The sequence below is a fragment of the Cavia porcellus genome, unplaced genomic scaffold, assembly GCF_034190915.1.
Source record: "Cavia porcellus strain 051 isolate PalLab524CR breed Dunkin Hartley unplaced genomic scaffold, mCavPor4.1 scaffold_32, whole genome shotgun sequence".
In the NCBI taxonomy this organism is placed as follows: Eukaryota; Metazoa; Chordata; class Mammalia; order Rodentia; family Caviidae; genus Cavia; species Cavia porcellus.
In genome coordinates, this window is record NW_026947515.1 from 14,820,522 (window position 1) to 14,848,318 (window position 27,797).

Consider the following 27,797-nt stretch of genomic DNA (forward strand, 5'->3'; position numbering starts at 1 on the left):
AGTTCTCCTTCACGGTGCAGTTACACCTCAAATCCTGCACTGCAGCACCCTCCTTTCACTCCTGACCCTGAAGTTCTACCTGTTAGGCTCACAAGTCTTTCTGGGTCACCTAGCAGCACGTTGTACTCAACTTGTTTGAAACCAAAAGCCCTGTCTAAACAAGAATTGTTTCTCCTTCACCCAGAAGAATACCTGAGTTCCAAGTCTCCAAGTTGATTCCCACTTGTCCTTTGGTCTCTTCATATTTCACAACCTGGCAATTCTCTCATTAGCATTTAAGATTCCTCTCTTGGAAATCCAGAAAAATCTACTTAGACAGGTATGATATAAGATATGATCTTGTGTTGAGCATATTAAATTTTATGTGTATATGAAGGTATGGGGTATATATAAAAATAGTATTTTTAAAGGGTACTTGATGGTTCACATGACCGAGAGTCTGGAGGTGAATGCCAAGCTCGTACCAAAATCTGTTTTTTCTTTTTCAATTTCCTTTGTCTTCTATGCTTTCGGCTTCATCCTGAAGACTCCTTTTTGATTGAAAGATGGTAACCCCATTTATCCACTTGCTCTGGCTAGTAATTTAAGTGGCACCCTCAAATCTCCTTTCCCTGTGATCCTACATTTGTTCTCTTAGTTCTTCAAAATAAATCTCAGATCTAGTTACAGAAGATGGCAAAAATGGAGGCTGAGAAGAAGTTGGTGAGATTAGGGAAAATGAAAATGAAGGAAGAGTTAAAGATAACTCTGTGCAGAAATTGGAGCAGGGAGGGGATGTGTTCCGGTTAAAAAAGGAAGCACTGGACGTTTGGAAAGTATTGGGCATTTGTGTAAAGACCTGTATGCCATGAAGACGGCATGCTTTATACCATGTGATAAGGAACATTTGCTTGATTTGTTTTCCATGTGATAAGGAACATTTGCTTGATTTGTTTTCATACAACTTTAACATGTTTTCCAGGAGAAGACTGTTTTCATTGTTATAAATCTGAAACCAGTAATTTTCTTTTAACATGCAAATATAATATAAGCTCAATTTTTTACTTTTCCCAGAAAGCTAAAAATGGTTGACTTGCCTTAGGAGTTTCATTTCATTGTATTTTGATGTGACATTACCTTTCATTAATCCCTTCTAGCTAAGTAAAATTTAATTAAAAACATCTCACATGATGGCAACCATTTATGTACTTTTAAAAAAAGACCTCAAGGAAGCTCACCTACCAGACTGCTGTTCTGAACAAAGTCTCACTACTAAGTTTAGTAGATTGTTTCTTAAATTCAGAAAATGTTACACTATGGCTTTTTTCCACCATCAATTTTGGATACTAGGTAGTTTTTATGCCTATGTTTCATTTTGGATGACTATGACCTGAGCTCAAAATGATTTGGACTTGAGAGGAAAGGAAATTGTTCTTTAAAGGAGAAATGGCAAATAATCTAAACCAGGCATGGTGGCAATTGCCTGTAATCCCAGCGCTTGGGAGGCTGAAGCAGGAGGATTGCTGCAAGTTGGAGGCCAGCCTGGGCTACAAAATGAGTTTAAGGCCAGCCTGAACTGCATAGTGAAATCCTGTTTTAAAAAAACCCCCAAAGCATAGCATTACATATTTCTTCCCTCAGTGAACATAGCAGTCCATGTCAAATATAAAAAGGGGGTGATGTCCCAGCAGTACAGTAAGCAGGCCAAAGTTACAGTTTGGAACCCTCGTTTCCATCTTCATAGTGATGTTTACAGTGCTGGGAGGGTTGGGGATTTGGTCTTGAATCTTCAACTGTCAAGAGAGTTCTTGGCTCTGAAAGCTAAATGTTCTCTGTGTTCCTCTGTGTTCTAGCACTGATTTTATTTAGAATTTATGAAAAGAAAGTGAGCACTCTTTTGTGATACCCTTTCTTGAGCTTTGACTAAAACTCAACTATGAAGATAAATAATCACAAAATCCAGATATGTGGGACTGCAAGGGTTTAACTTGGACTGTCTGTGATTTCCTGTACCTCGAATTTATAATTTCATACGTTTCATCTTGGTTGACTCAGTACTTAAAATGTTTCTATGGTATTACATATGTATTACAATAAAATTTACTGTTTATTTTTTAAATGAACAATTTGGTGGCATGAAGTACATGTATAATGTTTTGGCACTGTCACCATTATCCATTTCCAGAATTTAAAAACCCATTCCACACACCAACCCTCAGCCCATTATAGGTCAACTCCCAAATCTCTCCTTCCTGCAGGCCCTGGTAATATTAATTCTGTTTTCTATCCCTGCCAATTTACCATGTAAGTGTATCCTTGCAATGTGTACTCTTTCATGTCTGCCTTTTTTCCCTTAGCATATTTTCAAGGTTCATCCATGTTGTTGCATGTGTCAGGATTTTATTCCAGCTTTTTAAAAAAAATCTGTCCATCTTTTGAGAAACATTTAGGTTGTTTCCATCTTTTTCTGTTAGTAATAAAGCTTTGGTGAGCACTGAGGACCTGCTTTTAGTTCTTTTGGGTCTGTCCCTAGGCGTGGAATCGTTGGGTCATATGACAGCTCTGTTTTATTTTGAGGGAAACCTTCAGAGCGTTGTATGCAGTAGATGCACCATTTTTACATTCTCACCAGTAATAAGAGTGGTTGCCAATTTCTCCATATGCTTACCAACATTTTCATTCTACCTTTTTGTTCTTTCCTTTTTTAAAACAAAATAGTATCCCAATGGATATGAAATGATGATTATGTACTTTTAACTGAACTTTTTTCTCTTGGGTCAGAACCATCGTATCACTTACTGGTTTGTGTATGGTCAATGCTGGTGTCACCCTCAGGAGGAATTTACACTGATGGATGAGGAAGCAGTCTGCTGCGGATGGTTCCTTTATCTGAGCATCACTGTACCATACTCCTTTTTCTTTCTGTCTTTGTTTCTTTCTTTGTTTCTTTGTTTCTTTCTTTCTTTCTTTCTTTCCTTCCTTCCTTCCTTCTCTCTTTTTCTCTCTCTGTCTTTCTCTTTTCTTTCTTTCTTTCTTTCTTTCTTTCTTTCTTTCTTTCTTTCTTTCTTTCTGACCTCTGGCATGACTCAGAAACTCTCTAGGATATAGTATCCAGAATCAAGACCCCACAGCATTCTTGAACATGATGATGACTCAGGACAGAGAAACAACTCTCAGGCCCCCAGGAGTATCTAATGGGCCACTGTAGAAAAGGCAATTCTCACCTTCATGGAGAGAGCAGTGTCACAGGGTGTTGCTACACTCATGCTGGTGGCTTTCAGCATACCCTGTAATTGAGTGAAGCAGGCATGACTTGAGAGCTCCCATTAATATCAACATGACAGTGTCATAACAGAATTCTGTTATTTATTTGAAATTTTTGTGAATTCTTGAGTCAAAATTAGGTGACTGTTACTTGTTCTGTTTCTAACAGATGGATAAAATTCTCCTTAATTTCCATTCAGCTTATATATTTCCATAAACAAGATGAGCAAGTGATAAGGCCAATGAAACTGTTTTCAGCTTTAAAGCCTGGGCATGTTCAGAATCATTATTTCTGTTCCTGTGGTCTCTCATACATTTTGTCCATTGCTTCATGGACTCCGTGTGATGTGTGCCTTTCATGTGTCATACATCTTTGTTTGGAAGAATAAACATGTCAAATAGAGGCTTAGAGGAAAGCGATTTTGGACTTAGAAAGTAATGGAATGAATCACTTTGTGTCCTTAAGCTATAGGATAGCTTCCTATTTTAAAACCTCTCATTTGGTTATGCAAACACAGGTGAACCATGGTCTTTGAAAATGAGTCTCCATCTTAGTGGATTACTAAACAGCTGTGCTTCCTAACAGATGTTTTCATGGGCCGAGAGTTTGGCCTCAGAGAGACCAGGGAGCAGGAAGAATCCGTCACGGTTCGTGTCTCTACTTCCATTCAGCTGAGTGGCAGCTGTGTTTAATTTGCTTTCCTGCTTGCACAGTCAGGAAGATACTTACTGGAGGAGCTCCATGTGACAGATACCACTTGGTTCTCCTCCTCTCCAACTCCCTTTGCTCTGTATAGCGTGGTCATGTGAATTCCTTTAAAATTTAAAATGGAAAGAAGGATAAAAATAATATCCCCCAGTGTTAAGCCAGAGGGAAACCTAAGCTGGCCATCTCCATGTAAGCAAAGTGCATTCTTTTATTTTACTGAGTCAGTTTTCTTCTTTCTCTCCAACTACTCTAGAAAGACCACTCAAATATTTTCACTATATTGTCTTACAAACTATGCATTGCTCAATTTTGTTAATCACTTGAAACTAAAGGTCAAGGCCAGCCACCAGTGGTTTTGGAATCTCTGGCCATTGCTTGGTTTTCTGGGACAATTTTTTTCTTAGGCAAATGCTAGGTGACAACTCCGAGGTCCCTTTTCCCTGTTCTCGCTCAAGGTGGAGGCAACAGTTGAGCTTTCTCTCCTGAGAGTCACAGGCAGATTCTTTTCTCTTTCTTGGTTATAAGTCATTTCTAAATCATGAATTTTCTGACAAGCTTAAAGGATCTTTATCCAACTCAGATAACCCTGTGCAGACTGCAAACAGTGACCCTCATCTTGCTCCTGAATGAGTCCATTCATGGAAAGGGGAACTTCCAAGTGAGGAAGGAGTGTGTGTGTGTGGTGGGGGCTGCTAAGGCACTGGAGAAAGTCATCTGTGAGTAGGTGGAGGTTTTGCCGCTCCACAAATTATACCAGGCAGTGACTGCCAGTTCATTTCCAAGATAAAATTTGAAGTAAGAAAATGTTTTGAGATGTATATAGAAACACTTCCAGCTAGAGGTATGTAAATTGCATTGATGTGTAAATGTAAATAGAAAGACATATACAAAACCAAATTGTCGTTCCAAAGGGATTTGATAAATAAGGGTTTTCTTAACAGTATTCCTCTGAAGGTAGATAGGTTTTTGATTTTTTTTTTTTTAAAAGAGAAAGGCCCAAATGCTGGAATGATGGAGTAGGAAACCAGAATGCTTATTTTTCCTTCAGAGCACCATCTCCATAATAAACTATGATGAGGGGAAGGTGCTGCTGTGACCTCTTTCCTTTAGTAATTGATCTTTCTAATTCCAAGGAGTGAGGATGACTTTGTGTTTGGGGCAGTAAGCAGATCTTTAATCTGTGCCTTCACAGCACTGCTTTGTAATCTTTCCTTGGGGAATTTTGCAGTCAAGATGCATCGGCAGGAACAAGGTAGGAAGAGGAGTCCTCTAAGGGAGCCCCTCCTAGGAGCAGACTGCCTTCTCTGGGCACTGCCTGGCAGCCAAGGACCCCGTCTCTGCTTGCTGCTACCTCCTGCTCCTGACTCCGCCTGGCAGGCAGGCATGCTGGGCTCAGCAAATAGTCTGTGGCAGCCCCAGAGAGCCCTTCACCCAGAGCAGCTACGCTTCCGAAGGGATGCTCACTGTAAAAGATTTTCATTTATTAACTTTTCTGTGGATGTTTCCTACTTACTCATTTAGTTTTTTGCTTACTCAGTGCCAAGGATGCGTTTCCTTTTTTAAGAAAGTATACTTTTTTTTTTTTAAAACAGGGACATTGTATTATAGCTACTTTAAAAAGTAACTGATGAGAAAGAGAATCATCCCTGGTTCTACTTCCATAATACGGCCGACCCATTTCTTCATCTTTTGGGTTTATATAAGTGTGTGCGCACATATGTAAATACTTTGTTGTTATGTACCCTTTTCCTCTCATATGAAAAATCTTGGCATCAGCTCTAATATTCTTTTTCCCCTGAAATTCTGGGAGTGGATATGACACAGTGAAAGGAAAGGAGGCTGTGGAGTCAAGTGAACCTTATGAGTCTTGGTTTGACCACAGAATGGGTGGACGACCTCAAACAAGACTCTCCTCTTTAGTCCATCCATCCATCCCTTTGTTTTGCATGCTACCTTTCCTTTCTCATCCATAAATGTCATTGTGTGTGAGACTAGGGATCTACCCAGTGTTTTCCCATCCAAAAATATGGGTATCAAAGTATATTAAATAGTGTTGCTATGAGCATTCAATTTGATAATGCATATGAAGGGCCTTAACAAAAAGCCCAGCATACAATAGATGCTCCCTACATAGTATCGTGTGGTCAGTCAGCAAGTCTCATCAGTTCTACAATTTCTCTGGTATCATTACCTCTGTTTTTTTAGCAGTCTGAATAATGATGGGCGATTATTTTCACATCTAGGCTATGCAAGAGGCTTCTAACTGGACCTTTAAATCCCTCTCATCACTCCCCCATTTGCATTTTTAAATCCTTGCTTTGCGTGTGTTACTCTTTGTTATAAAACTTTCAGTAGCTTCCAGTGTTTATCAGAGATACTGCAAATTTCTTCATGGCCATTCTGAGCAGTATTCATGCCTCTAAGCAGTCTCCCAGTACTTGGCTTAGTCCTCAGCCTCCTCTGGGGACTCCAGCTCTCAGCAAACCTGCTGACATAACTCACCCTCTTGAGACTCCATCTACCAACACATGTGCAGGGAGCTGCATTATCGTGGATGAGAGAAGAAAGTAGTGCATGAGCCATGAATCTAAGAAGTTCTAGTCTTCTTTGTGCAGTGTCCTAGTTTTTTCTGCTGCTGTAATAGAATACCTGAGACTGGATAATGTCATTAATCCTACCCAGGATGGTTCAACACTCATGGCCTAGTAGTCTCTCTATGGTTTTACCTCCCAGTACCACTACACTGGCAATCAAATTTCAGGATGAGTTTTGCAAGCAACGTGTGTCCTAACCAGAGCATGCAGTAGAGACTTAGGACTTTCCCAATTCTGCAGAGGCTATATTATTTGTAGGCATGTCTGTTACTCAAAAAATACCAATAGTAATGTAGAGGTTTCTCTTGAAGGAAACATCAGGTCATTTATTTTTATGTCTTCTATATTATGCCATCTGAGAAAACCCTTTAGGGATTACTCATTTCTTTTAACAATTAAATTATCTTATGGATTCGTCACCAGGAATAGTTACCAAAATCATGTTAACTTGGCAAATACTTGCTTTGTACTAGATTGTGCCCTATTTGTAAGGATTCTCCCAACTGGTAGCAGCATCTGTACCAAATAGGCGAATACTACACTAGAAGATGTTGGGTTGTACCTCAACAGATTTTCATTTCAACAAATCATTGCCTATAGATTTGGCTAGCATGGTAATGAGTTCTTTACATTCAGAATTCTGCTAAAGAAGCCCAGCAGCCCACAATTGGGGATAGTCATATATTATTTATAATAAATTGTTCTCTTTGAATTTAATTTTTATTTTACCTACAGAATATATAAAGCTTATGTAGAGTGTGTGTGTGTGTGTGTGTGTGTGTGTGTGTGTGTGTGTGTGTTTGGCATAAAACAGTGCAAAAATACTGTATTTTAAATTTTTTATTTCTGTTTAGGAAATTGTCTTTAAATCTCTGGCTCCCCTGTCCCTCAACTCAAGACAGTAGGAGCCATAACATGGGTCTCCTTTGTTCCTGTGACCACTGGTGTCTTATACCCATTGTCTGTGAATCCAGTCAGCACAAAATGTTGCTAATTTTTTAATGAAATATCTTCGATTAATGTTTATAAGGTTCTTTGTTAAAGTTAAAATGACTGCTACTAGTTTGGTTAAACAAAGCTAATATATTAAATCTAGAGCATTCTAATTTTCATTTTCTCTTCTCTCCACCAGTTTGCTGTTTTGTGGTTCACAAGAGGTGCCATGAGTTTGTTACTTTTTCTTGTCCGGGTGCAGATAAGGGACCTGACACTGATGTAAGTAGTCTGGAAAACATTATCTGATGTTAATGTGAAATTCTGATATTTGTTATTCTTTTAATGCCTGTGCATTTGTTGTTCTGGCCCATATTACTAATGAAAAGACTTCTCAATTATTCTTATGTAAATTTGGCTTGTGCTAATGAACAGATTTATGGTCCTTTTGAGCCCTGGACTGTTTCTCAGAGAAATTCTCTAGGGGGAATTATTGGCTTGTGCTTTTCCACTCTGAGGAGCCACATTGACTAAATCTACCAAATTTATAGCAGTAGCTATGTTGACAAATTTTGCAATGAATATAAATCATCCTTAAGTTTATTTGTAGAAGTTTATGTACTAATAGGACCATCATTGGCTTTGGCCAATAAAACAAACTGCTCCTAGTTTGCTTCATGAGATTTGTGTCTGCTTTTTCATTGTGTATAATTGCTACTGTTGATGGACATAACAGCGTCTGTTTCACTAGCAGTGATCTCTGAAGCTGCCCAATTAGTTCATTTATTTGTATCCTAATTCTGCCTGTCTCTGCGTGTCTCTGTTGTCTCTCTTCTTACCAAAAGATGATGAGATCAGAAAGGAAGAGAGAGGGAGAGATAGGTAGGAGATAGGACATACCAATGTCTAGATATATTAGGTAGAAGGAAACTTTAGTGTTACATGAAAAATTATGTTTTAACTGAAAAAAAATTTGCAAGGTAGGTCCAGACTAGTTGATATTTATATTCCTGAATTGCTTTTGCCAGCTCAGTTTAGTTACACATCCTTAAATTATTGTATTCAGAGGAGATAGCTACCTTGTTTAGCACTTGTTCCCTTCACAGAAGTTTGATTGTGAAGAGACTTTCTCATTGTAGGAAGGCTAATGTCTTCCCTTCTCAGACTGTGACATTTCTATAGTGGGCTATGAAAGATACAGATCTGTGTTGTTCTAACATCTGTGGGAACTTGCTACAGTTTTCTAAGGTGCCAGCAGCGACTGCATTAAGTGTGTTTATACGCTCTGGGTCACCACAGAGGCCCATCATAGGACATGGAGCCAGAGGACATTTCCAAGGTCACGTTATTTTACATTTTTTGGAGGAGGAAGCTAGTGTTCATGAATGCTAAGTTCATTTTCCCCTCCATTTCACATATTTTCCTTTTTTCTGAAATATTATCTCCATGTGGAAAATTTTAGATATTAAAAATAGAAGATAGTATACCAACTTTTCTAAACAGCTAATTCCTACTGCTTTTGTTATTAAAGATCTACAAAAGCATCATGTAGTGATCCTTTTACTTTGTTCATTATTCCTACCTTTGTCCTATTTTATCTTTTATCACTCCACTTCTAAAGCTTGACATTGCAGTCTCTTCAAAAATGGAAGAAAGCACGGCAGGCGACAGGATTGTGACACCTTCCCCTTCCCCTGTTCCTTCTTTTGATTACATATACTTTCTTAAGAATGTAAGTGTCAAACTCTCTCCTGGGCTGTAGGATAGAAGAATCAACACAGAGGTGTGCTCTCAGGCCTCTGTGGAGGTTCTGACTAAACACTGAAGAGTCCCTAATGAAAATAAGATACAGGGGCACCGAGCAGAGTTCCTTCAGTTACCCACTCTAGGTGACCAGCGGAAGCTTCTCCAGGAAAATGGCCTTTAAACTGAGATTTAAGAATGGATAGGAAGTAGGCAGGAAAAAGGGGGGGGGGGAGAGAATGGATGTGTGCAGCCATGTCTGTGTGTGTGTGTGTGCGTGCGTGTGTGTGTGTGTGTGTGTGTGTGTGTGTGTGTCTGCATGCTGGGGTGTAAGGCCCTAGAAGGAACTGTTTTAGACAAAGAGAAGAACAGATGAGAAACCAAGATATGAGAAGGAGCTCTGTCTACGAGAAACTGAGAAAGCCTGGCATCTGCTGTGTTATTAAGACTTGGGAACACAGCCTCAGGAGCAGCGGGGGCCCAGGGACAGTTTTAAACAAGCAGTGATGGAATTCCATGTGTGCATCTTATAAAGATTACTCTGGGCTCCTAATAGGAAATGAATTGGGCAGGAAGTGAGTGGCACACTAGTAGAGATGGAGGAGTATCAAGGGCTGGAAAACGGATGCACAAGAGCCTGCTCTCTAGGCAAGGCAGTGGGAGCTTGGAGGAGGCAGAGAAGATGGGCATAGAAAAAGTAAACATGTTCAAGATACATTTAGGGGCCACAGCAGCAGTTCTTGGTCGTTATGGAATCACAGATATGGAAGTGTCAGAAGTGATTTCCAGCTTCTGGCCTAAAACATAGATGCATGGGGATGCTTCACAGCCATGAGGACTATGGAAGAAGGGAGCATTTTCTTGTTTTGCCCTTTTCTGAATAAGTTTCAAAATCACAGAATTATAGCGCTAGAAGGAGTGTTAAAGATTGATCTAGGTTGATAGATCTAGATTGATCTATTTGGTCAGTAGGACAAAGTGGAGAAAGGGAGAACTGATCTGGGTACCATCATGTCTTTTGAGTATCTAACTGGTTTGCGACTGTCTCTTTTGAGGAGTTACTCATGTCAGGAAAGAGAGAGAGAGGTCAGTGGGTGGTTGGGTTTTGGTTGGTAGAGCACACTGATTAAGTCTGACTTGATGTACTCATTGAAAGTTCTATTTAGATGCTCAGAAGAACAAATGATCAAGAAAAATGAAGTGGAATTTTTTCCCTTAGAAAATTTAGAATTCTGGATTGAGATTTTTTTTTTCTTGTACTGGAAATCAAACTCAGAACCTCGTGCTTGGCAGGCAGGCACTGTGCCACTGAGCTCTACCCTGGCCTGAGGTTTTTCCCTCCTGTGGGGAATGATTAAAATGTGCTGCCTGTGTACAGCTGAATAATGCCTGTACTGAGCTCACAAACTCCAAGGCACTCGCTGATGTGGGGAAGAGTTACGAGGATTATGTGAAATGCACAAATACTGCACCTGCCTTGCTGCCTTCAAGAGGAAAAGTACTAAAAAGTAAACCCTCGGTGTCCAGAAGCCAACAGTCCACTAGAGAGCATTCCAGGTTCTTTTAAACAGCAAAGCTCCTCAGGGCTCAGGTTGCAGCCATAGTTGAAAGTCTGTGTTAGGTTGGGGGTTCTTGAAGAAGAAAGAGTTCTGGGCTCAGTGGAACACTCCTTGAGGATTCCCAGGCCAGTTTCTTAGCCCTTTTTGCCCCTCTGTGGATAGGCAGCTTTCTATGGCTTCCCAGCATAGCTGGAGAAAAGAGGAACTCTTAAGTATAACCCCCTGCCCACTGAGCAAAGAGGAAAGGCCGTGACAAGGCTGTTAGGGTCCTTGTGTTAGAGGTGAACTGGCCACTGACGCTGCTGAGCCAGGACTCTCCAGCTCTTCAGAGCGCTGCTGCTGGAGCGTGTGGCTCCCAGAACAAGCAGTGCTCTTCCCACTTGGCATTGGCAAGAGCCTGTGAGTCTAGGCAGAGCGTGTGTTTTCAGGTGTGCAGCCTCAGAATGCAGCCTGAGGCTCTGCCTGCCACCTCTCCCTTCAACTTTTTGAAAGACAGCAATACAGAAGTTTTAAAAAATCAGCCCATGTTTTAGAAATAGCTTTTTCTTTTTTTTTTTTTTTTTTGCCAAGTTAAGATGTCGACTGGGACATGAACAGATACAGGGGAGTATGGCTTTGTTTTGCTGTAGGTACTGAGGGAAGTATGTGTGACTTTGCTCTGTGGAGGAACAAGTGCTGTATTTCCTTTCCTGGTCATTGATTGCAAGCCCTGAATAGGTTGTCTTCCCTGTGCTGGCTGTGATGCGGTAGATGGAGAAGTCTGTGGGAAGTTCTGCAGGGTCAGTTCTTTCCCAGACTTCTTGTACCTTTCACTTCTTAAAATTCTAGGTTACCAGCTCTCTGTTGCTCAATCTGGAACTCCTCCGTGTTCTTAGAATGGTGTCCATTCATCTTAAATTATGTCTCTTTACAAGAACTGCCAGAGGGAAAACAGGGCATTTAGGCCTTCTAGTACATAATGTATGGACATGTGTGTAGATATTTATTAGCACACTCAACCCTCTTTTTTCTCGGTGTTCTGTAAGTGAGAAAAAGCTGTGACTCAGCTTTTTCTGAGAATCATAGCAATCTTAGACCTACTGTTAATTCCATGATGTACAACCCTCCCTCCTGAAACAGTTTAGTCTGGAAAGCTGTACAGAGAGAAACCATTCTTATGTAACGCAAATGCTACACTATTTACTCTATATATAATCTTTGGAATATATATATAGTAAAGGATAAAGCAGCATTAGATAAAGCAGTGGTGGGGGAGCTCAACAAGCTGCAGGAATTGGGAGAGTATTTTTGTTTGCATTTTCTGTTGAGCTATTCCATTTTTATTTTCCTTGTACATTTTTACCAGTGGTTCTGACCTGTCTAGGGAAAACCTGTTTATACAGTATCTTGAAACTTCCTATCTAAACCATGCAATTGAACAGAATTTAGGTATATCCTGGGTTATCACTTGTGCTTCACCTGGGAGACCACCAGTAGACACATAGGTGGTGTCACAAGTTTACTGATGCTTGCCAGAATGTTTAGAAGGGCACTCAACGAAGAAATTAGCTAACTTGTAAGTAGGCAGGGAGGTTTGCCTTGGGTCTGGACACACCTTCGATTCTGTGAGGATGGTAAAACCAACCCACTTGAAGTAGCTGAGTGCATTGACCGACTGCAATTTGAACCATAAATGGAACATATTGCACAAATTGCTGAAAGACAAAAATGGCATCCTAAAAAAAGGCTACTGGACTGCTTAAAGTTAGCATTTCACAAGTTCATTTATTACAAAATTTAAAGCCTTTAAAATAAAATCTAGAAATACATTTAATTTGTGAATCATCTGGGATTTTTTCCCAAAGTATACTTTTAATGTGGAAGTAAGACACTTTTGAGAGCAAAGCTAGCTATATTCAAAACATGTTTGTGTTTCTGAGCTGACAAAATAGTGAGATTTGCGTAAGGCCCAGGTGCAGCAAAGTTGTGTAAGATACACAGAGTGTAGTAAAAAAAACAAGTCCTGGGGGGGAATTAGAAGGCTTGCCTGATCACATCAGTAAAACGCTTTCTTACCTTGGTCTTCTATTTTCAAATAAGGAGACTGAGCTTGCTAATCTTTACAGTTATCCTCAGTGTTAGATTCCACTCGGTTATTAAATGGCTCGTGAAGGCTTTGTGATGCAAAGGATACAAACATGAAGATGGTTCCTGCCCTATGTAGGATTATCCTGTAATTGTAAGGAGAAGCCAAGCTTACAGAGAGTGACACTATATGATTGTACATATAGGATAGCTGTTATATGTGAGGAATGGAAAAGATCTGCGTGTGTGTGTGTATGTGTGTGTGCGTGCGCGTATCTACAAAGAGAGGCAGAGATAGAAAACATATACTGGTATACTGTTACATCTAACGTAAGCATGAAGGAAAGCTTCATGAAGATGATATCATTTGAGAACATACCATAATACCTCAATTCATGAATACTTCTTTTTGCAAACAATGTAGTTTTCAAACAAAAGCATTCAAGAAAGTTTTGCTTCTACTCACAAACTCCACATCAGGTGACAGAACGGCAGCTTATCTCCCCCATGCAGCACAAACGTGGCATCTTCCCCAGTGTCATAAAACAAGTTCATGAACCCAGGTACCAGTGCATTTAATTCATTTCAAAGTTTTCTCCTAAAAATAAAAGACTGATATTTCCATGTTTTTCATGCTGGCCTAAGAGTACATCTCTTGCCTACCACTATCTAGCAGCACCCAAACGCAGGTGATGTGTACTTTTAACAGGCCTGTAATAATACAAGAAGAAAATTCACAATGCTTAGCACATCCTAGTAGGATGCCCCAGCTGAGTCTCTGAGGAAGGCCTCCTGCACCCACCCACAGGTGCCCTTCCTCATTTGCTGTGATGCCATCAGAAACTTTAAAAAGAAGTTATTTTAGGGAAACAAACCCAACACAAAAGCCCCAATGCTAATTCTGCATTTCAGTGGGTGGATTATTTTATGTACCAGATTCACAGTAACAGAAGTATTTCCTGCAAGGGAAGGGACTCCTGCTGCATTTGCGCCAAATTAATTTTGTTCAGGATTTAAAATAGCCTCAAATACTTATACCCACATCCACAGCTCTGATGAGTTACAGGAGGCAGCTGCTGGGTGGTGACCAGTCCACTGTCCTGACCCACCACAATTTGACCAATGAGACAAGAGAGGATTATGGATTTGTTTTCTGGTCTGTACTTGAGTAAGTGAAAAAAAGTTGGGTAACTACACATTAAATGCTTACATTAACCCATTACCAAAAGGCCTGTTTGCTATGAAGTCCGCCTGGGGCTTTTCCACTTAATTCAGTCCTTTCCTTGCCTCTATTTCAACACCTTGCGGGCTCCACTTTGGGAATGGCATAGGCTGCCAGTTGTAAATCCTTTCCCAAATCCCCGCCTTTGGCAAACTGTCAGCATTTAAGTGTGGTGAGATGGCTTGAAAGGCAGCCAAAAGTTGACTGGCTGTGAGAGCCCTGAGAGGCCTTTTGAGGTGAGTATTGGTTTTGGTCAAAAGGAGGTAAGATGATAAGGGAGAAAGAGTGATTTTCTTGTGAAACGTATAAACTATCTCTGACATCAGGTCTGAAAGAGCCTTTTGTATGTGAAGCATGGAGAGCAGATTGGAATCTTTGTCTAATTTCTTGAGCCCTTATAGTTAATACACATTTCTTCTTTCAACAATAAATCATCACATTATTTAATGGATGTGTTCACATTGTAAATTCTTTTTTTTTTTGGTCTTTTTCCTTTTTATCGGTACTGGGGATCGAACTCACGACTGCCTGCTTGCAAGGCAGGCGCTTATGCCGCTGAGCTAAATCCCCAGCCCCACACATTGTAAATTATTTATGGGAAATTCCCATGTCTTTTCTCTTTAAAAGCTGAGCATGTGATATAGGACCTAGCTCAGAGTAGATATTCTAAGAGTATATTTTGAACCAAAGAGGATCAGTTGGAAAAGGTCTCATACTGTAATTTGGTTGTATTTGTCAGATCCTAATTTACTTGAATATGTCCAGCTGCACTTGAAATTTTTATTGACCTTCCCCAGTACCATCATCATTTTCATGGCAGCTTGAGGAGACACACCTGATGGGCTTTTCTTCCTTTCATAGGAGCCAGTTCAAACCATTGTCTTAAATATTTGGAGTTTAGCTTTTAAAATGATGGACCTAAGCAACAATTCTTGACTAGTTTGGATCAAAAATTGGTATGACAGAGTCGTTATTTTTTTTCTGAGCCATTAATATCAGACAGTTCATGATGTACAAATAAACAAATCACCTGGCCTTGACCTCTGTTGTTGGAAATGGTGTCTGAGGAACCTGATACCAGAACTCAGATCATTGGAAGCCCAGAACTGGAAGATCTACCACACAAGTGGGCATTTGTGATATTACTTGATATATAATTAACATCTCATATGGGTCTGGTGGTGTTTTTTTTTTTTCATCTGTTCATTATATTTAATCATTAATTGTTTCTTGAGCATTTATTATATGGATGCAGTAGTTAAAAACATGGTCTTTATCTTCAAACTTTCATGGATAGTTATACATATGAATAAGCATTGTTATCCTTTCAAGTAATTAGTCGATAACACACATAAATGCAGTAATGTAGACATATTTCATTGTACAAATGTGGAAATTCAGGCTTAGTTTGATGAAATGGCTTTCTGGAGTCCCGAGGTAGATGGAGCTCTAAGTTGGAACCAGCTGCATTCGCTTCCAAAAGCTCCCCTTTCCTCAGTACCACATGACTAATCAGCAAAACCAGCTCGAGGGGCTTCTGGGTCAGTGAAGACCCATGTTTCTGGGGAGTCTGGGGTCTATATGGTGTGACTATGAGAAAGCGTAACGTGGTAAGTGAAATGGCGCAGCCGTGAGACAGAAACAGCAAACACATTGCCAAGGGAGACCTCAGTGCCCCTTTGCAGGGAAGGCTGGAGCAGGCTGCAGATGGTCTGGTGGGAGCCCGCGGCAGCTGCACGCATGCCCAGGGCTCTCCTGGTGAGGGAACAGAGGGGGACATATTAGGACACTGTTTCAGGAAAGATTTATTTCAGGTGGCTTCAGTTGTTTCAGCTGAAAGCCAGCCCGGGAAGGTTTTTTGGCTCCTACCAGGGGCTTGTTCCTGGATTTTAGTGAGTCATTTTTTTTATAAGCTGAACTCAGAGTCTCAATTAGTTGGTGCCTTTTTCACCTTAGCTCTGTTATCTATTTTCCCTGCTTGGTGAATTTCCTCAAAAAAGAATCTGAGATAGAGATGTAAGCTCCAGGGGTCTCAGAAAGAGAGGATGGGTTACTAAGGATTTGCTGGCCAGCGTATTACTGTGACATTTATTTATTTACAGTGGGATCACGAGCCCAAAATAGTGAAATGAACCAACTTGCTGGGGATTCCATTTCACTTTCAGTAGTGGCTAAAACAGATGCCGCAAGTAGGAGGCTTGTCCTCTGCTGCTGTTTATATTATGCAGTACCAGAATTTGTGAGCAAACTCCAACCAGAGTTCAGTATCAGCAGGAGGCGAGAAGGGCGATGGGAAGGTCAAACGTTTATTTTTAACTCATGCAACATATTTACTTTCATACTCCAACATATTCCCAAGTGTACTTGTTTTGAGAATGTTATACTCAAAGAAAAAGCCAGGTTTGTCCTCTGAATACCATTGTTATGGTAGCATTGCCATGAGGCATTGGAAGAGTCCTGATGGGGGTTTTGCAGGTGGCATCCTTGTGGGAAGAGAACTCCAGGTCTTGATATTGAGGACACTGTGCTGAATCAGTACACCACTGTCCTTGTTTTCTTCATTCTTGCCTTTCTCCATTTTCCAGATCAGTATTTCTTCCTGTCAACATCACTGATGGAGAAGCCTGGGCGTTACTGTGGTTGCTCCATCTCTTTATCTTTTACCTCCCATAAGTCTGCAAGTACTGCGAATTCCACTTCTGTCCATTTCTCCTCTCCCTCTTCATAGCTATCACCTTAGTGGAGGCCCTATTGTGTGCTATAGATGGGTTTTTACTGGCTCTGGATTGCTTTTCTTTTAGAGCATCTTGCAAATTGCCATGTAGAACTCTAGTTGTTAAATAAAAGTTTTAAAAATTCAGATCTGGCTAATCTTGTGTAACATTTTCCAAGGGTTTCTGCAGGGTCATAACCAGGACCTCATTGACTGTTATCTGCAGCTGTGGTCCAGAGACCCTTTTTTTCTTCTTTGTTTGACCTGGGCAGGAGGGCAGCACAGACATCTTACAGGACAGAGGCAGTTTTCCTAGAGAGGACCCTCAGTGTCCACATGTGACAAGCTTCTCCTGGCTTCACGTTTTCTGATATCCATTAACCAAACCCAGAGTTGAGCATGAAGGGTATTAGTCAGGGTTTTCCAGAGAAACAACCAACAGAAGTGAGCATTTGTGTTTGTAAAAATATTTACTATGAAGAATTGACTCATGTAGATATGGAGGCTAAGTCCCTAGACTTGCCGGGCAAGTTAACAAGCAGAAACCCAGCCTGATTCTGAAGCCCAAGAAGCAGGATTGCCGAGGAGTGAGTTCAGTCTGAGTCTGAAAGCTGGCGAGCTCAAGGAAAAGCCAGTGTTTTCAGTGGAATCCTAAGGCAGGACAAATCTGATTTTCCAATTTGAAGGGCTTCAGACAGGAAGACTTCTGTCTTCATCAGGCAAGGGTCAGTCTTTTTATTTTATTCAGGACTTCACCTGACTGGATTAGGATCACACATGTCATGGACAGCATCTTTTGTTTTCAGTCTATTGATCCAAATGATAATTTCAATGGATCACCCTCATAGAAACACCCAGAATATTTGACCAAGTATCTGGGCACCCCCCTGAGCCAGACACATTAAAATTAACCATCACAATGAGGAATGCACAAGGCTGGGGATCTTGGGAAGGGTGAGTGATTGAGGTCATTAACGTAACAATTTACTATGGAAGATGTGTTTTGGTTATAGTGTAGTACTTTCTTTCCCTTAAATCTTATTCTTCCCTGCATCTCCAATGCCTAGTGCGATCTCTGATTCAGAATAGGTGATTACTAATGTTGAAATAGTAAATGAATGAAAGATTAGGTTTGTGACATCAAAATTAAATGAACATAATTTCTTTAGTTTGAGCAGCATATCTGTAAATTGTTTCATGAAGTTATCTTAAATTGTAACTTCCTGTCTTTAGAAAGTTAATTTCCTTTTTTTATGTTGAAGGATTGTTCAGTGCTTGAAGTGCAAAACCTAACAAAATATTGCAAAATGCCCACTGAACTTAAGAATTTTCTGACTTGCACATTTTTTGATTAAGTATTGATAGAGGGAAACCTATAAGAAAGGCAGTATTTATTTTGTTAGGTGTACCCTTACTTTTTAAAATATTTTTGCAGTGCAGGAGATTGACCCAAGGCCTTCATCATGCTAGGGAAGTGCTCCACCACTGAGTGACGCCCTCTGCCCAACTGCATATTTTGGATTGGTATTCATCAGCTGATTGTTGACTTTACAGTTGATCTGGAGGGAGGTTTATAGTGAGTTACAGTTCAAGAGGAAGAGATAATACCAAGCTCTAAGGAATCGGTTGTCTTTGCTTTATTTCCTGTTCAGCCACTGGGAGCATGCCTGTGCTCTGCAGAACTGTGCTGGGAGATGTAATCTCTGCAGAGGTTACATGGCTTCTCTTTTTGCTCATGGCAATTTATATCATTGCTATGTGAAAGAATGTAATTTTAAATGTACAGATTGTGAACTGTTTTATAGAGTGGGATTTTTTCCACATCATATAGTATGCTTAGGACAGATACTTTTCAGAAAGCAGTTGTGCCCTGCTCACTCTCTGCAGTTTCAGGTACCTGGCTGGTCCCTCTCCATTTCTGTTGCAAAACAGGAAGCCTTGTAGCATTAACATGGGGTATAAATGTTTAAAACATGAGAATTTCATACTGGAAAGTGATATTCTCTGTGGAGGAGGGTGATTTTAGGTTTCTAGATATTAAGCTGTATCATGACTCATTTGTTCTTAAACAAGTCGTTCTCTGGTTACTAAAATTAATCACAAAAAAGCAGAAAAGCTTGAAAAAGAAGAGTTCATACAGCACTTCTTAAAATTAGAAAGACAAGGCTGCTCTCTTTTGCGTTTGCTAAGTTTGAATGATGCGCCAGGATTAAAGCAATTCATTTTAACCATTTTTGTCACTAAGAATTGATAGAATAAATTAATATACAGAGGCAAAAGTGGGGAAGAAAAATGGTAAGTAAGCTGAAATCTTAAAAGGAATCACGTATATAAATTGAGCATACCTTGTTTGCAAGTCTGTGTATGCTCCGTTGACTTGGATTTCCTTCAGGCCACATCCTGTTCTCATGCAGTAAAGTCTGTGTATCCAGGACCAAGTATTGGGGGAGTCCAACAAAGGGGGACCCTGGAGAATGCAGACTCGAGTATGCAGTTTTCCAGATAGTCTTCTGACGTGCTGGTGTCTGCTGTTTCCCCAACAGTTTGTCTTCTACACAGCAGCTTGTATGGCACTTTGCGTGTATCAGGAGATCCAGTCACTTCATGGCTCTATCTAAACCTTTCAGTGCCTCCCTTAACCATCAGAGTAATTTCTTACCTTGGTCAATAAGGCCATCATGATTGTGATCTGGCTTCTCCCCACTCACTGACCAGTATATGCTAAGCTCATTTGCACTTCGGGGCTGTTGCCCTGGGGGATTTTCTTCATAGAACTTGACCCCAGATTTTAATGATTCTCATTTACATCATGCAGACCTCTGCAGAGATGGCATCTGCCTCAGCCTTCTCTTGTTACTGCCTATGATCTATCTTCCCTTGTGTACTTCATAACCTTTATCATCATCCAATACCGTATCACTTGTGACTTGATTACTGACCATCTTTCCATTAGCATGAAAGCACCATGTGAGCCAAGTACATTGTCTTACTCTTCCATTCAACCTAAAGCACATGGGAAGTGCTTAATACGTATTTGTTAGCTGGACGGACAAATGCATACTTCTACAAAGAAGCTTTTAAAAAGACTTTACAGAACTTTCTTTCTTTCCAATAATAAAAATAAAAGGGAATGTCCTAGCATCAATAGAGATTTTTTTCTTTTCTGACAATGATACCACACTATATAGTAACAAACTGATCATGCCTTATTAAGTTTGAGACCTACACTGATTGGATTTATCTTCCAAACAAAAAGTACATTCTTCATAATCTTAATCTTTAGGATATAAACTTTTTAACAGTAATTTTAAAGTGAAATATATTTTATCAAGCTTACTCAGCTAGAATATGTAATTACCAGATTCTGAATGTCACCCATTCTGGATTAATTATGTAAGTTGAAGTTAAAACCTTCAGAGTAATGTATAACTAATAGGATTTTAACATTGAAAATTATGGCTGCATGTTGACTTGGGAGCAGTGTCCTCTTTCTTAGATTTCCCTCTACAACCATCAATTTCTCCTACTAAGACTCTGACTGAACAAAAGAGAGTTATTAAACAAATTGATTCATCAATGTGATAGAGTATTGCAGCCATTAAGAATAATGACTAGGAAAATGCTTACATGATACTAGGAGCAAAAGCTTAATATAAAGTTATTGCTATGATTATATGGCAGAATTTATATGTGGGAACAGGGATTAGAAGGGAACCTAAGAAATTGAAATGGCTTGATAATTTGATTTTTAAGATGAGTTGACTTAGAGAAATTTTCTTTTGGATTTAAACTTATTAACACAGTACAAATTTGAAAACTTCAAAAATCCTTGCTGAAATATTTTCACCTTTCATCCATGTAATTGTTTCGACATATAAAAAAAATGGCTGTCATCTCCCAGAATGCCTTCTGAATGGAGCATGCCTGCCCATGTGGAGTTTCTTTTTTGCCCAACAGTGTGGTGATAGAGCTGTCTAGACTGTCACACACGAAGCGTATTAGCTTGGGATTGCATTCAAGTATGAGTAATAGAAAACCACAGCTAAGCAAGGGCTGAACTAAATAAGAGGTTTATTCCCTTAATTTAACAAAACGTGGAGAACTGAGCAGACTAGGTCTGCTACGGCAGCTCCAGGATTCTGCCTGCAGAATCCAGCCTCCTGCATTTCCGCTCAGCCATCTTACCTTACCTTCCAGTCTTCACTGGCTGATGTAGGATTGCTGCTCCTTGAACATCTTGTCTGTGTTCCAAGCAGTAAGAAGGCCAGGAGTGCAGGTCACATCACACATGCCTCTTTGAGTCTGCTTCTTTTTAAATTTCTCTTCTAAAAACCTAGTTCAGCAACTTCCCTTTATATTTAGCTGGGAAATGCAGTGTTTGCTTGCTTGTTTGTTTTTTCACTCATTGTGCTTGTTTTAAATTGGACATATTTCCACCCAGAACAAACTTAAAGTCATTCAATCATAACGATGAGAGAATGAGTATTAAATCAGCAACCAACACTGAAGTCTGTGTTAAAGTTGCTGAGGATAGATTGCGGTGTGGATGTGAACTGCTTTCATAGGGTGGGGGGCTGTCCCCTCTCCTCTGCGTAGTGCTACTGCTATGAGCTCATCTCAGTAGTGTGGGAAGGATTCTGTTACTCACATGATGTCACGATGAGCTATGAGATCATTTGGATTAACGGAGTTTCTTGTTCTAGTGATGATAGGAAACATGAGACAGAGATGAGGAAGTCTTACAATGGGCTTTTAAATGAGTCTTTTTTCCCTTAAAACATTTTATTAGGTCTTTCGGCTTAGTGATTTTACTTCTACAGTATTTGGAGCATTTTGTTTTAATAATGAAATATTTTGAGCTTCAATAACTGTGTTTACTCAGTCATAATGGTTTTATTACATAGTAATACAAGGGTGGGGCAAAGCAGGTGTATGAATAAACTTGCTTATTAAAGCAGCTCCAGCAATACACAGTGGGAGCAGAGCCTCGAGATCAGTGGTGGGAACCTATGGCATGTGTGCTGCAGCAGGATACTTGCATCACTGAAAACTTGAGAAGGTTTGCCATCACCGCTGTAGGCTGTGGGAGGAGCCCTGCCCAGACACCAGCAGTCTGCTGTGTGCTGTGCAATGATGGCTGCAGACCTCCAGGAGAGGTCCGCAGGATCTCTCAAGGATATTGAGAAACTGGATGACTGGGGCATCTGGAAGCACGATGGATCAGGAAACTAGCACAGAAACCGAGAAAACCAGCCAGGAATGTTCAGCAGAAAGAAGAATACGTTACAGGAGTGTATCAGAACTGCTTTCTCATCAATGAAGCGCATTTCCTCTGCAGACTGGTGGATTTGCCTATGAACTCAGGGGCTGACCCAGACCCAGTAATGAGAATTGCAAGATGACAATACTTCACATAAACCCCAATAAAAGCCTCCAGCCATTAGATATTTCTGATAGTGCAGAGGTTTCTGCACAGAGACCCTCTGAGCTATGACACAGTACAACACGGGCGATCTGTGTTGTAGGAACTGCACTAGCTCCCCACATTCAACTTTGAGATGAGTCTAGAGGGATGCTGTCTTCTCTCTGGATATCCTTCTCTCTCCCCACCTAATTCTAACTCTTCCTGGAGAATCAGGTTAAGTATCTCTTCTCTCAGATTTCCCTCCTTACCTTGTCCTCCTATAGATTTTGTCCACCTCTCCTTACCCACAATTCAGTTCCTTCTTTTTTTTTTTTTCCTTTGGTACCACCTTGGAGGCATTCATACCACTGTGTTGTACATATTTCTTTCTCTCTACCCACACACTGTGGCCCCTTAAGGGAAAAACAGTCTTTCATCTCTCTGTCCTCAGTGCCTACATATAATCTGGCATGAAACTGGCTCTCAGTATTTATTGACTTAGTAACTACCAGAGTGGATAGAGATCAATAAGACCCTGCTTGGGTTAAACTTGACACTGGACAAAATGTCTGCTTTAACTTTGTTGCCACCAATGCCATTCTCATAGGTGGTCTTTGAGGCATTCACATGTAGTCTGTTTGCATTAATGTGGGTTTTTTTATGAGAATAAAAATAACACATAATTTTTTATGCAAGCACCGTTAGGCTTTGATATTCAACTTCCATGCTTGTGAGGAGTTTGAAAGTTATCAGTTGAGCTGTTTTTGTGAAGCACTTTATGCATTTAAGTCTGTGGGTGAGAGGTCCATTCACTGTCTGTGTTGACGATCACCATGTAGACGTTAAGAACAGCTGGGGTGCTGAGAGTAGATGTGAGTACAATAGGCCTCCAGGTTCTCTTTTGTTTATTGAAATGAAATAACCAGAGAAGAACAAGGCAAGTTTTAAAAATAACTTGGTGCACATGTAGGTGAAATAACCCCCTCTCAGTGACTGAGGAAATAGGTCCCAATGTTAGCTGTGTTCCAGGTATTTTTAGTAAGAGAACCCTTTTTCTTTGATGGTCTGTGAAGGAAAAAATCATAGGAGAAAAACATTAGATGAGGAGATTAACCCCGATTGTTTGGTGTTGCATTTTATTTCCATCTGATCCACAGAAGGAAAGCAAACATGAGCAGAAGAAAAATATAACATGGTCTCCTCTTCTATTTGTCAATAATGTATGATTTACTTATTATAATACATACTGCTATATCTGCCTTTGTAAATAATTTGAAGAATTTGCTAAGAAACTCATTTCATATTTTGTAATTTTATTCAGGAAACATATGATTTTTGGAATTTCTTAAGTTTTTATCTTTAAATTGAATGTCATTTACTTATCATAGCATTCGAACTATATGAATCTCTGTGTTACTGCTACCAGAATGGTTGGATCTATTTTTATGAGAATCTTCTAAGGGAAATTGATGAACCTGGTAACCTAATTTTAGACCTCCTAAAATTTGGCAGATGGATGGTATTTATAGTGTTCTAACTCAGTTCCTATTAGACATTTTAAAATAGTCTCATTCATTAGAGAATACATTCAAGAAAGAAAAGATTTTTAACCCTCAACCTAATGCAAGGAAATTTGTTTTTAGTCTCCTAAACTGAGTGCATATTTTGGTAACAGTTTCTAAAGAGGCTTTTTGTACTCTTCATTCTCTTTCCTGTGTGATGCTATCGTTGTCATGGAAACAGGTCTTGGAGTTCCTTTGTTATACAAAGGGACTCCCTGAGATGGAGATTTACTGCAGGTTACTATCATCAACATACAGCCTTTTTAAAGCGTTATGTATGATGCATCTCATAAAAAGCATAGCATTCTGGGTTTTTGGAGGTTACGCTAAAGATGTGTAATTTTAGTACTCATAAATAAACACAACACAACTATCGGGGTTGTTATTCATAGGAGCCTTGCAAAGTATAAGCAATGCGTACATGCTGTTTCTGTTACAAGACCAATTACATCCTTATTCAGGGCCAATCATATCATTATGTATCCAGGTAGGGCTGGCTTACTGTGTACTGTGAAAGGAAGGTGTATTGGTCAGCTTTCCCATTGCTTTGACAAAGGACCTGACATCTGCAACTTAAAGGAGTGATGATAAATGACCCAGTAGTGCCTGATGGTTGGTATGCACTAATTCCCTCACTTCTCACTTTGTTCATATTCCTTAAAGCAGTGTTTCATACAGGGGGTGCACCAGAGCTACTTCAGAAGCCCTAGGGAATTTGTCACTCATGCAGAGTCTCATGTGCCACAAATGTACTGAATTAGGACTTGAGGTTTCCGTTCTTACCAGCTCTCCAGGTAAAGCCCATGCATGAGAACCATTACCCTGGGACATGTTTCTTGGTGTGGTTTTTGTTTTGTTTGCTTTGTTTTGTCTTGTGTTGAACCCAGGGGATTGCTGGGGATTGAACCTAGAGCTGTACACATGAAGAGTCAGGGCTGGGGATCCCAGAGCCAAACACTGAGCTAAGCCCCAGCACATGCATATAGGTGTATTTTGGAAATGATTCAGTAAAACCATGTGAGAGAGACTCCTAGTCATTCATCAGGCTCATCTGCTCCACTGTGGAAAGGAAGCATTAAATAAGGTGGTTTTGGGGACTGGAGCCTATAGAAGAACAAGGAGTTTTGAATGAGTAACTCTATTCCAATATCTATGTTGCTTCCAAAAACCAAGTCAAAACCAACTTAACCAAAGTTAATGCAGTTAGCAATTATTTTTCTTCTAACATGCAAGTTTTATAAATGGTATTATTCTTAATTGCCTTGTAGTTTTTGCTCAGGCTACAGAAATAATTGACCATATTCTTTTCTAATTCTGATATCCTTCATTCTTATTCCTATGTGACTTGACTTCTGGGTTCCAAAGCCGAAGATTTGTCCCAAACTTACCAGGAAAAATAGAATAATTCTAGTGTCACTTGTAGCTGCTATTCCAGACACAATGAAACTCTCCTGGGTATGTCATTTCTGATTGTATTGCTTTTTAAAATCCTGTTGTAGAATTTTTTTAAAAACCTGTAATGATTTTAAAATCTTAAACTAGGACACCACTGGTATATTAGGAGGCAAAGGGCCTTTATTTATGAGCTGCTTCAGATACTATGTGGCGTGTGTCACCAGCAGGACCCTCTGGGGATCTGCCTACTGAATACAAGCCAAATTGTAGCTTCAACTAATTTTGATTTGGAAATTATGTCCTTAAAAAGAAATGTTCCCAAAATGCCTGACACTTACAGGATTTCTGCAGCAGTCTGCAGTTTCTCTTGTAAGTGTATTCACAGACGTTGGAAAAGATAGTTGGCAATTGCTAACTTATGTTTTTATATATTGTAAGAATACAAATGCAGTCCTAATAGCATATTATAATAATAAGTGTAGTGATTATTGAAGTCAAGAGTTCTCATCTTTATAGTTTTTAAATATGTTTGTAGCATTCAGATATAAAACTGATTAAAAAATGGAAAGCAGGACATTTTTCTCTAATTTTCAATTGCTTTTTATGCTTTTTCTAGTAAGTACTGTGTCTAGGATCTCAGGAGATACTTACTGTACATGATAAAATGAGATTCCATTTTTTTTTCTAAGACAAATTGAAATGTGACATTTAAAAAAATTTTTGACTAATTAGGACAACTAAAACTAAACATCCAATTATACAGTGGTAAATCTAGTTTAGCTAGGTCTGTGTTCCTGAAGGAATCCTAGGCTAGAAGGTTGTATGTTGAAAATAAGACCAATGTGAGATAAATTAGATTTGTTGTAGAGAATAAACTCTTGGGCTTATGGATTTATACCATGCATATAAGAAGAGGAAATGGGGTCGAGAATTATTCTATCCCTTTATTCTTTGGAAGTGAAGACTGCTAGCTCAGGGAGACCTGGTTTCTAGTTTTAGAGAAGTCCTCAAAATACCAAATGTTCTTTGAAAAAAAAATACTTGAGTGGAGAAAGAACTGAGGAACTAACTTAAATTTAGCTCTGTAAAGAATTCCTCCTTCCTTGCATGCAAGGGCCTTTCGCTGCATTTCAATCCCTTGTTCCCTTCTTAGCCTTAGTGGCTTCTATTCTGCGTGATGGAGACTGAGCTCCTTTTGTTTGTCTGGACTGCAAATCATTTTAGATTCCAGCAGGGAGCTTCTGAATGAACAGTAGATCCAGCCTGAGATCCAGGAAGGGGGAACGTGTCTGTGAGGAATGCTGGTGGGCACCCCAACATGCTAGGTGTTTTGGGGCAAAGCCAATGAACCCAGCAATGGTGGGGGGGGAACATTTTATGTTTTGTAAAACCTACATTTTAAGAAACTTACTGCCATTTGTTTTTATTTCCTTTTAGTATTAAGTATGTTTTTATGATTATCACAAATGTGGTCTTCAGAAAGGAATTCCTGCGTGTTGGCAAAGCCAAGAGAGTGTAACATGGGGGAACCAAAGGACTTGAAGACAGTGAGCTAGGTGAAACTTAGGAATAAAATATAAAGCTTATAACTATGATCTCCAGAGAGTCTCAGACCAGTATTAGATGTTACATCATTGTAACATAAAACAGCCGACTTCTTCCCTTACAGACAGTTTCCACTGAACCCCAAAAAGTCTTTTGTCTGAGGAAGAAGGATCAGATGCTCAAGGAAAACTAGCAACATGATTTGAGGAGTGGGATGTACAGCCCAAGGTGCACAGTTTATGTACACAAACAAATGTACAAATCATAGTGTCTGTCCTGACCTGTGGAAAATAGTATGAGAGTGTCTACCCGGGTTGTCATTTGCTGATATGTGATGTGTGTGTGTGGCTCATTGAAATAAAAAAAAAGGGTCCAAAGGAAAAGGCATGGGATACTGTTCATAGTGAGGTCCACCATGGATCTATTTTGAAGGGCCCTGAATTCTGCTCTTGTCCTGGTGCCACAGCTTCATGATCTCTGTTTTTGCTTCCGGAACAAGTAATTGTCTTTTGCTGTCCAGTGTCCAGCAGTGTCCAGGAATTGTTAAGGCAGACTTGAGGGGAAGGGTTAAAGTTCATGTCTAGGAGAAAAGACAGCACTCTAAACTGTGTGTGGCCTGAGCCACCTAGAAGACCTAGACTTTGGTAAGGTTCTGCGTAAGAGTAAGATCAATCAGCACAGATTTCAGAATGTGGGGCATTAAGCCCTATCCTGGGCTGTACTTCTGAGTCAGCAGGCAGGTTTTCTAAAATGCATTTTTCTGGTTTCTGCCTCAAACTCAGCAGGGTCATAGTTGGGGAAAACCAGGATTAAAACATAAACTTTAGTGTTAGTCTTGAGTTGGATCTCAGATACCTTTATTACTTATATGATCTTGAACAAGTCCTTGAAACTTTCCAAACCAATTTCTTGATCTGTAAGCATAAGACAAATGATTCTGCCTGTTTATAGAATTTTGGGAAGAGTTAAATGAAAAATGTATAAAATGCTCAGCTCATTGCTCATCACATGGTAATGACTTGGTAAATATCAGCATTGGCATGCTTGGCCAAAACGTGTTCACCAAGGGCCCACTCAGTACTGTGGCGGTGTGATAGAGAAGCAGGACTCC

The 27,797-nt window shown here is 39.8% G+C and overlaps 1 protein-coding gene across 3 annotated transcripts in view; it reads left to right on the forward strand.

The window, feature by feature from the left end:
* Positions 1–27,797, forward strand: part of Prkca (protein kinase C alpha) — a 413,537-nt gene that overhangs the window by 149,524 nt on the left and 236,216 nt on the right. For all 3 annotated transcript variants that reach the window (XM_063241821.1, XM_063241823.1, XM_063241822.1), the window contains exon 3: positions 7,679–7,761. In XM_063241821.1, the coding sequence (XP_063097891.1) occupies positions 7,679–7,761 (83 nt within the window). The remainder of the gene's footprint in view (positions 1–7,678; positions 7,762–27,797) is intronic.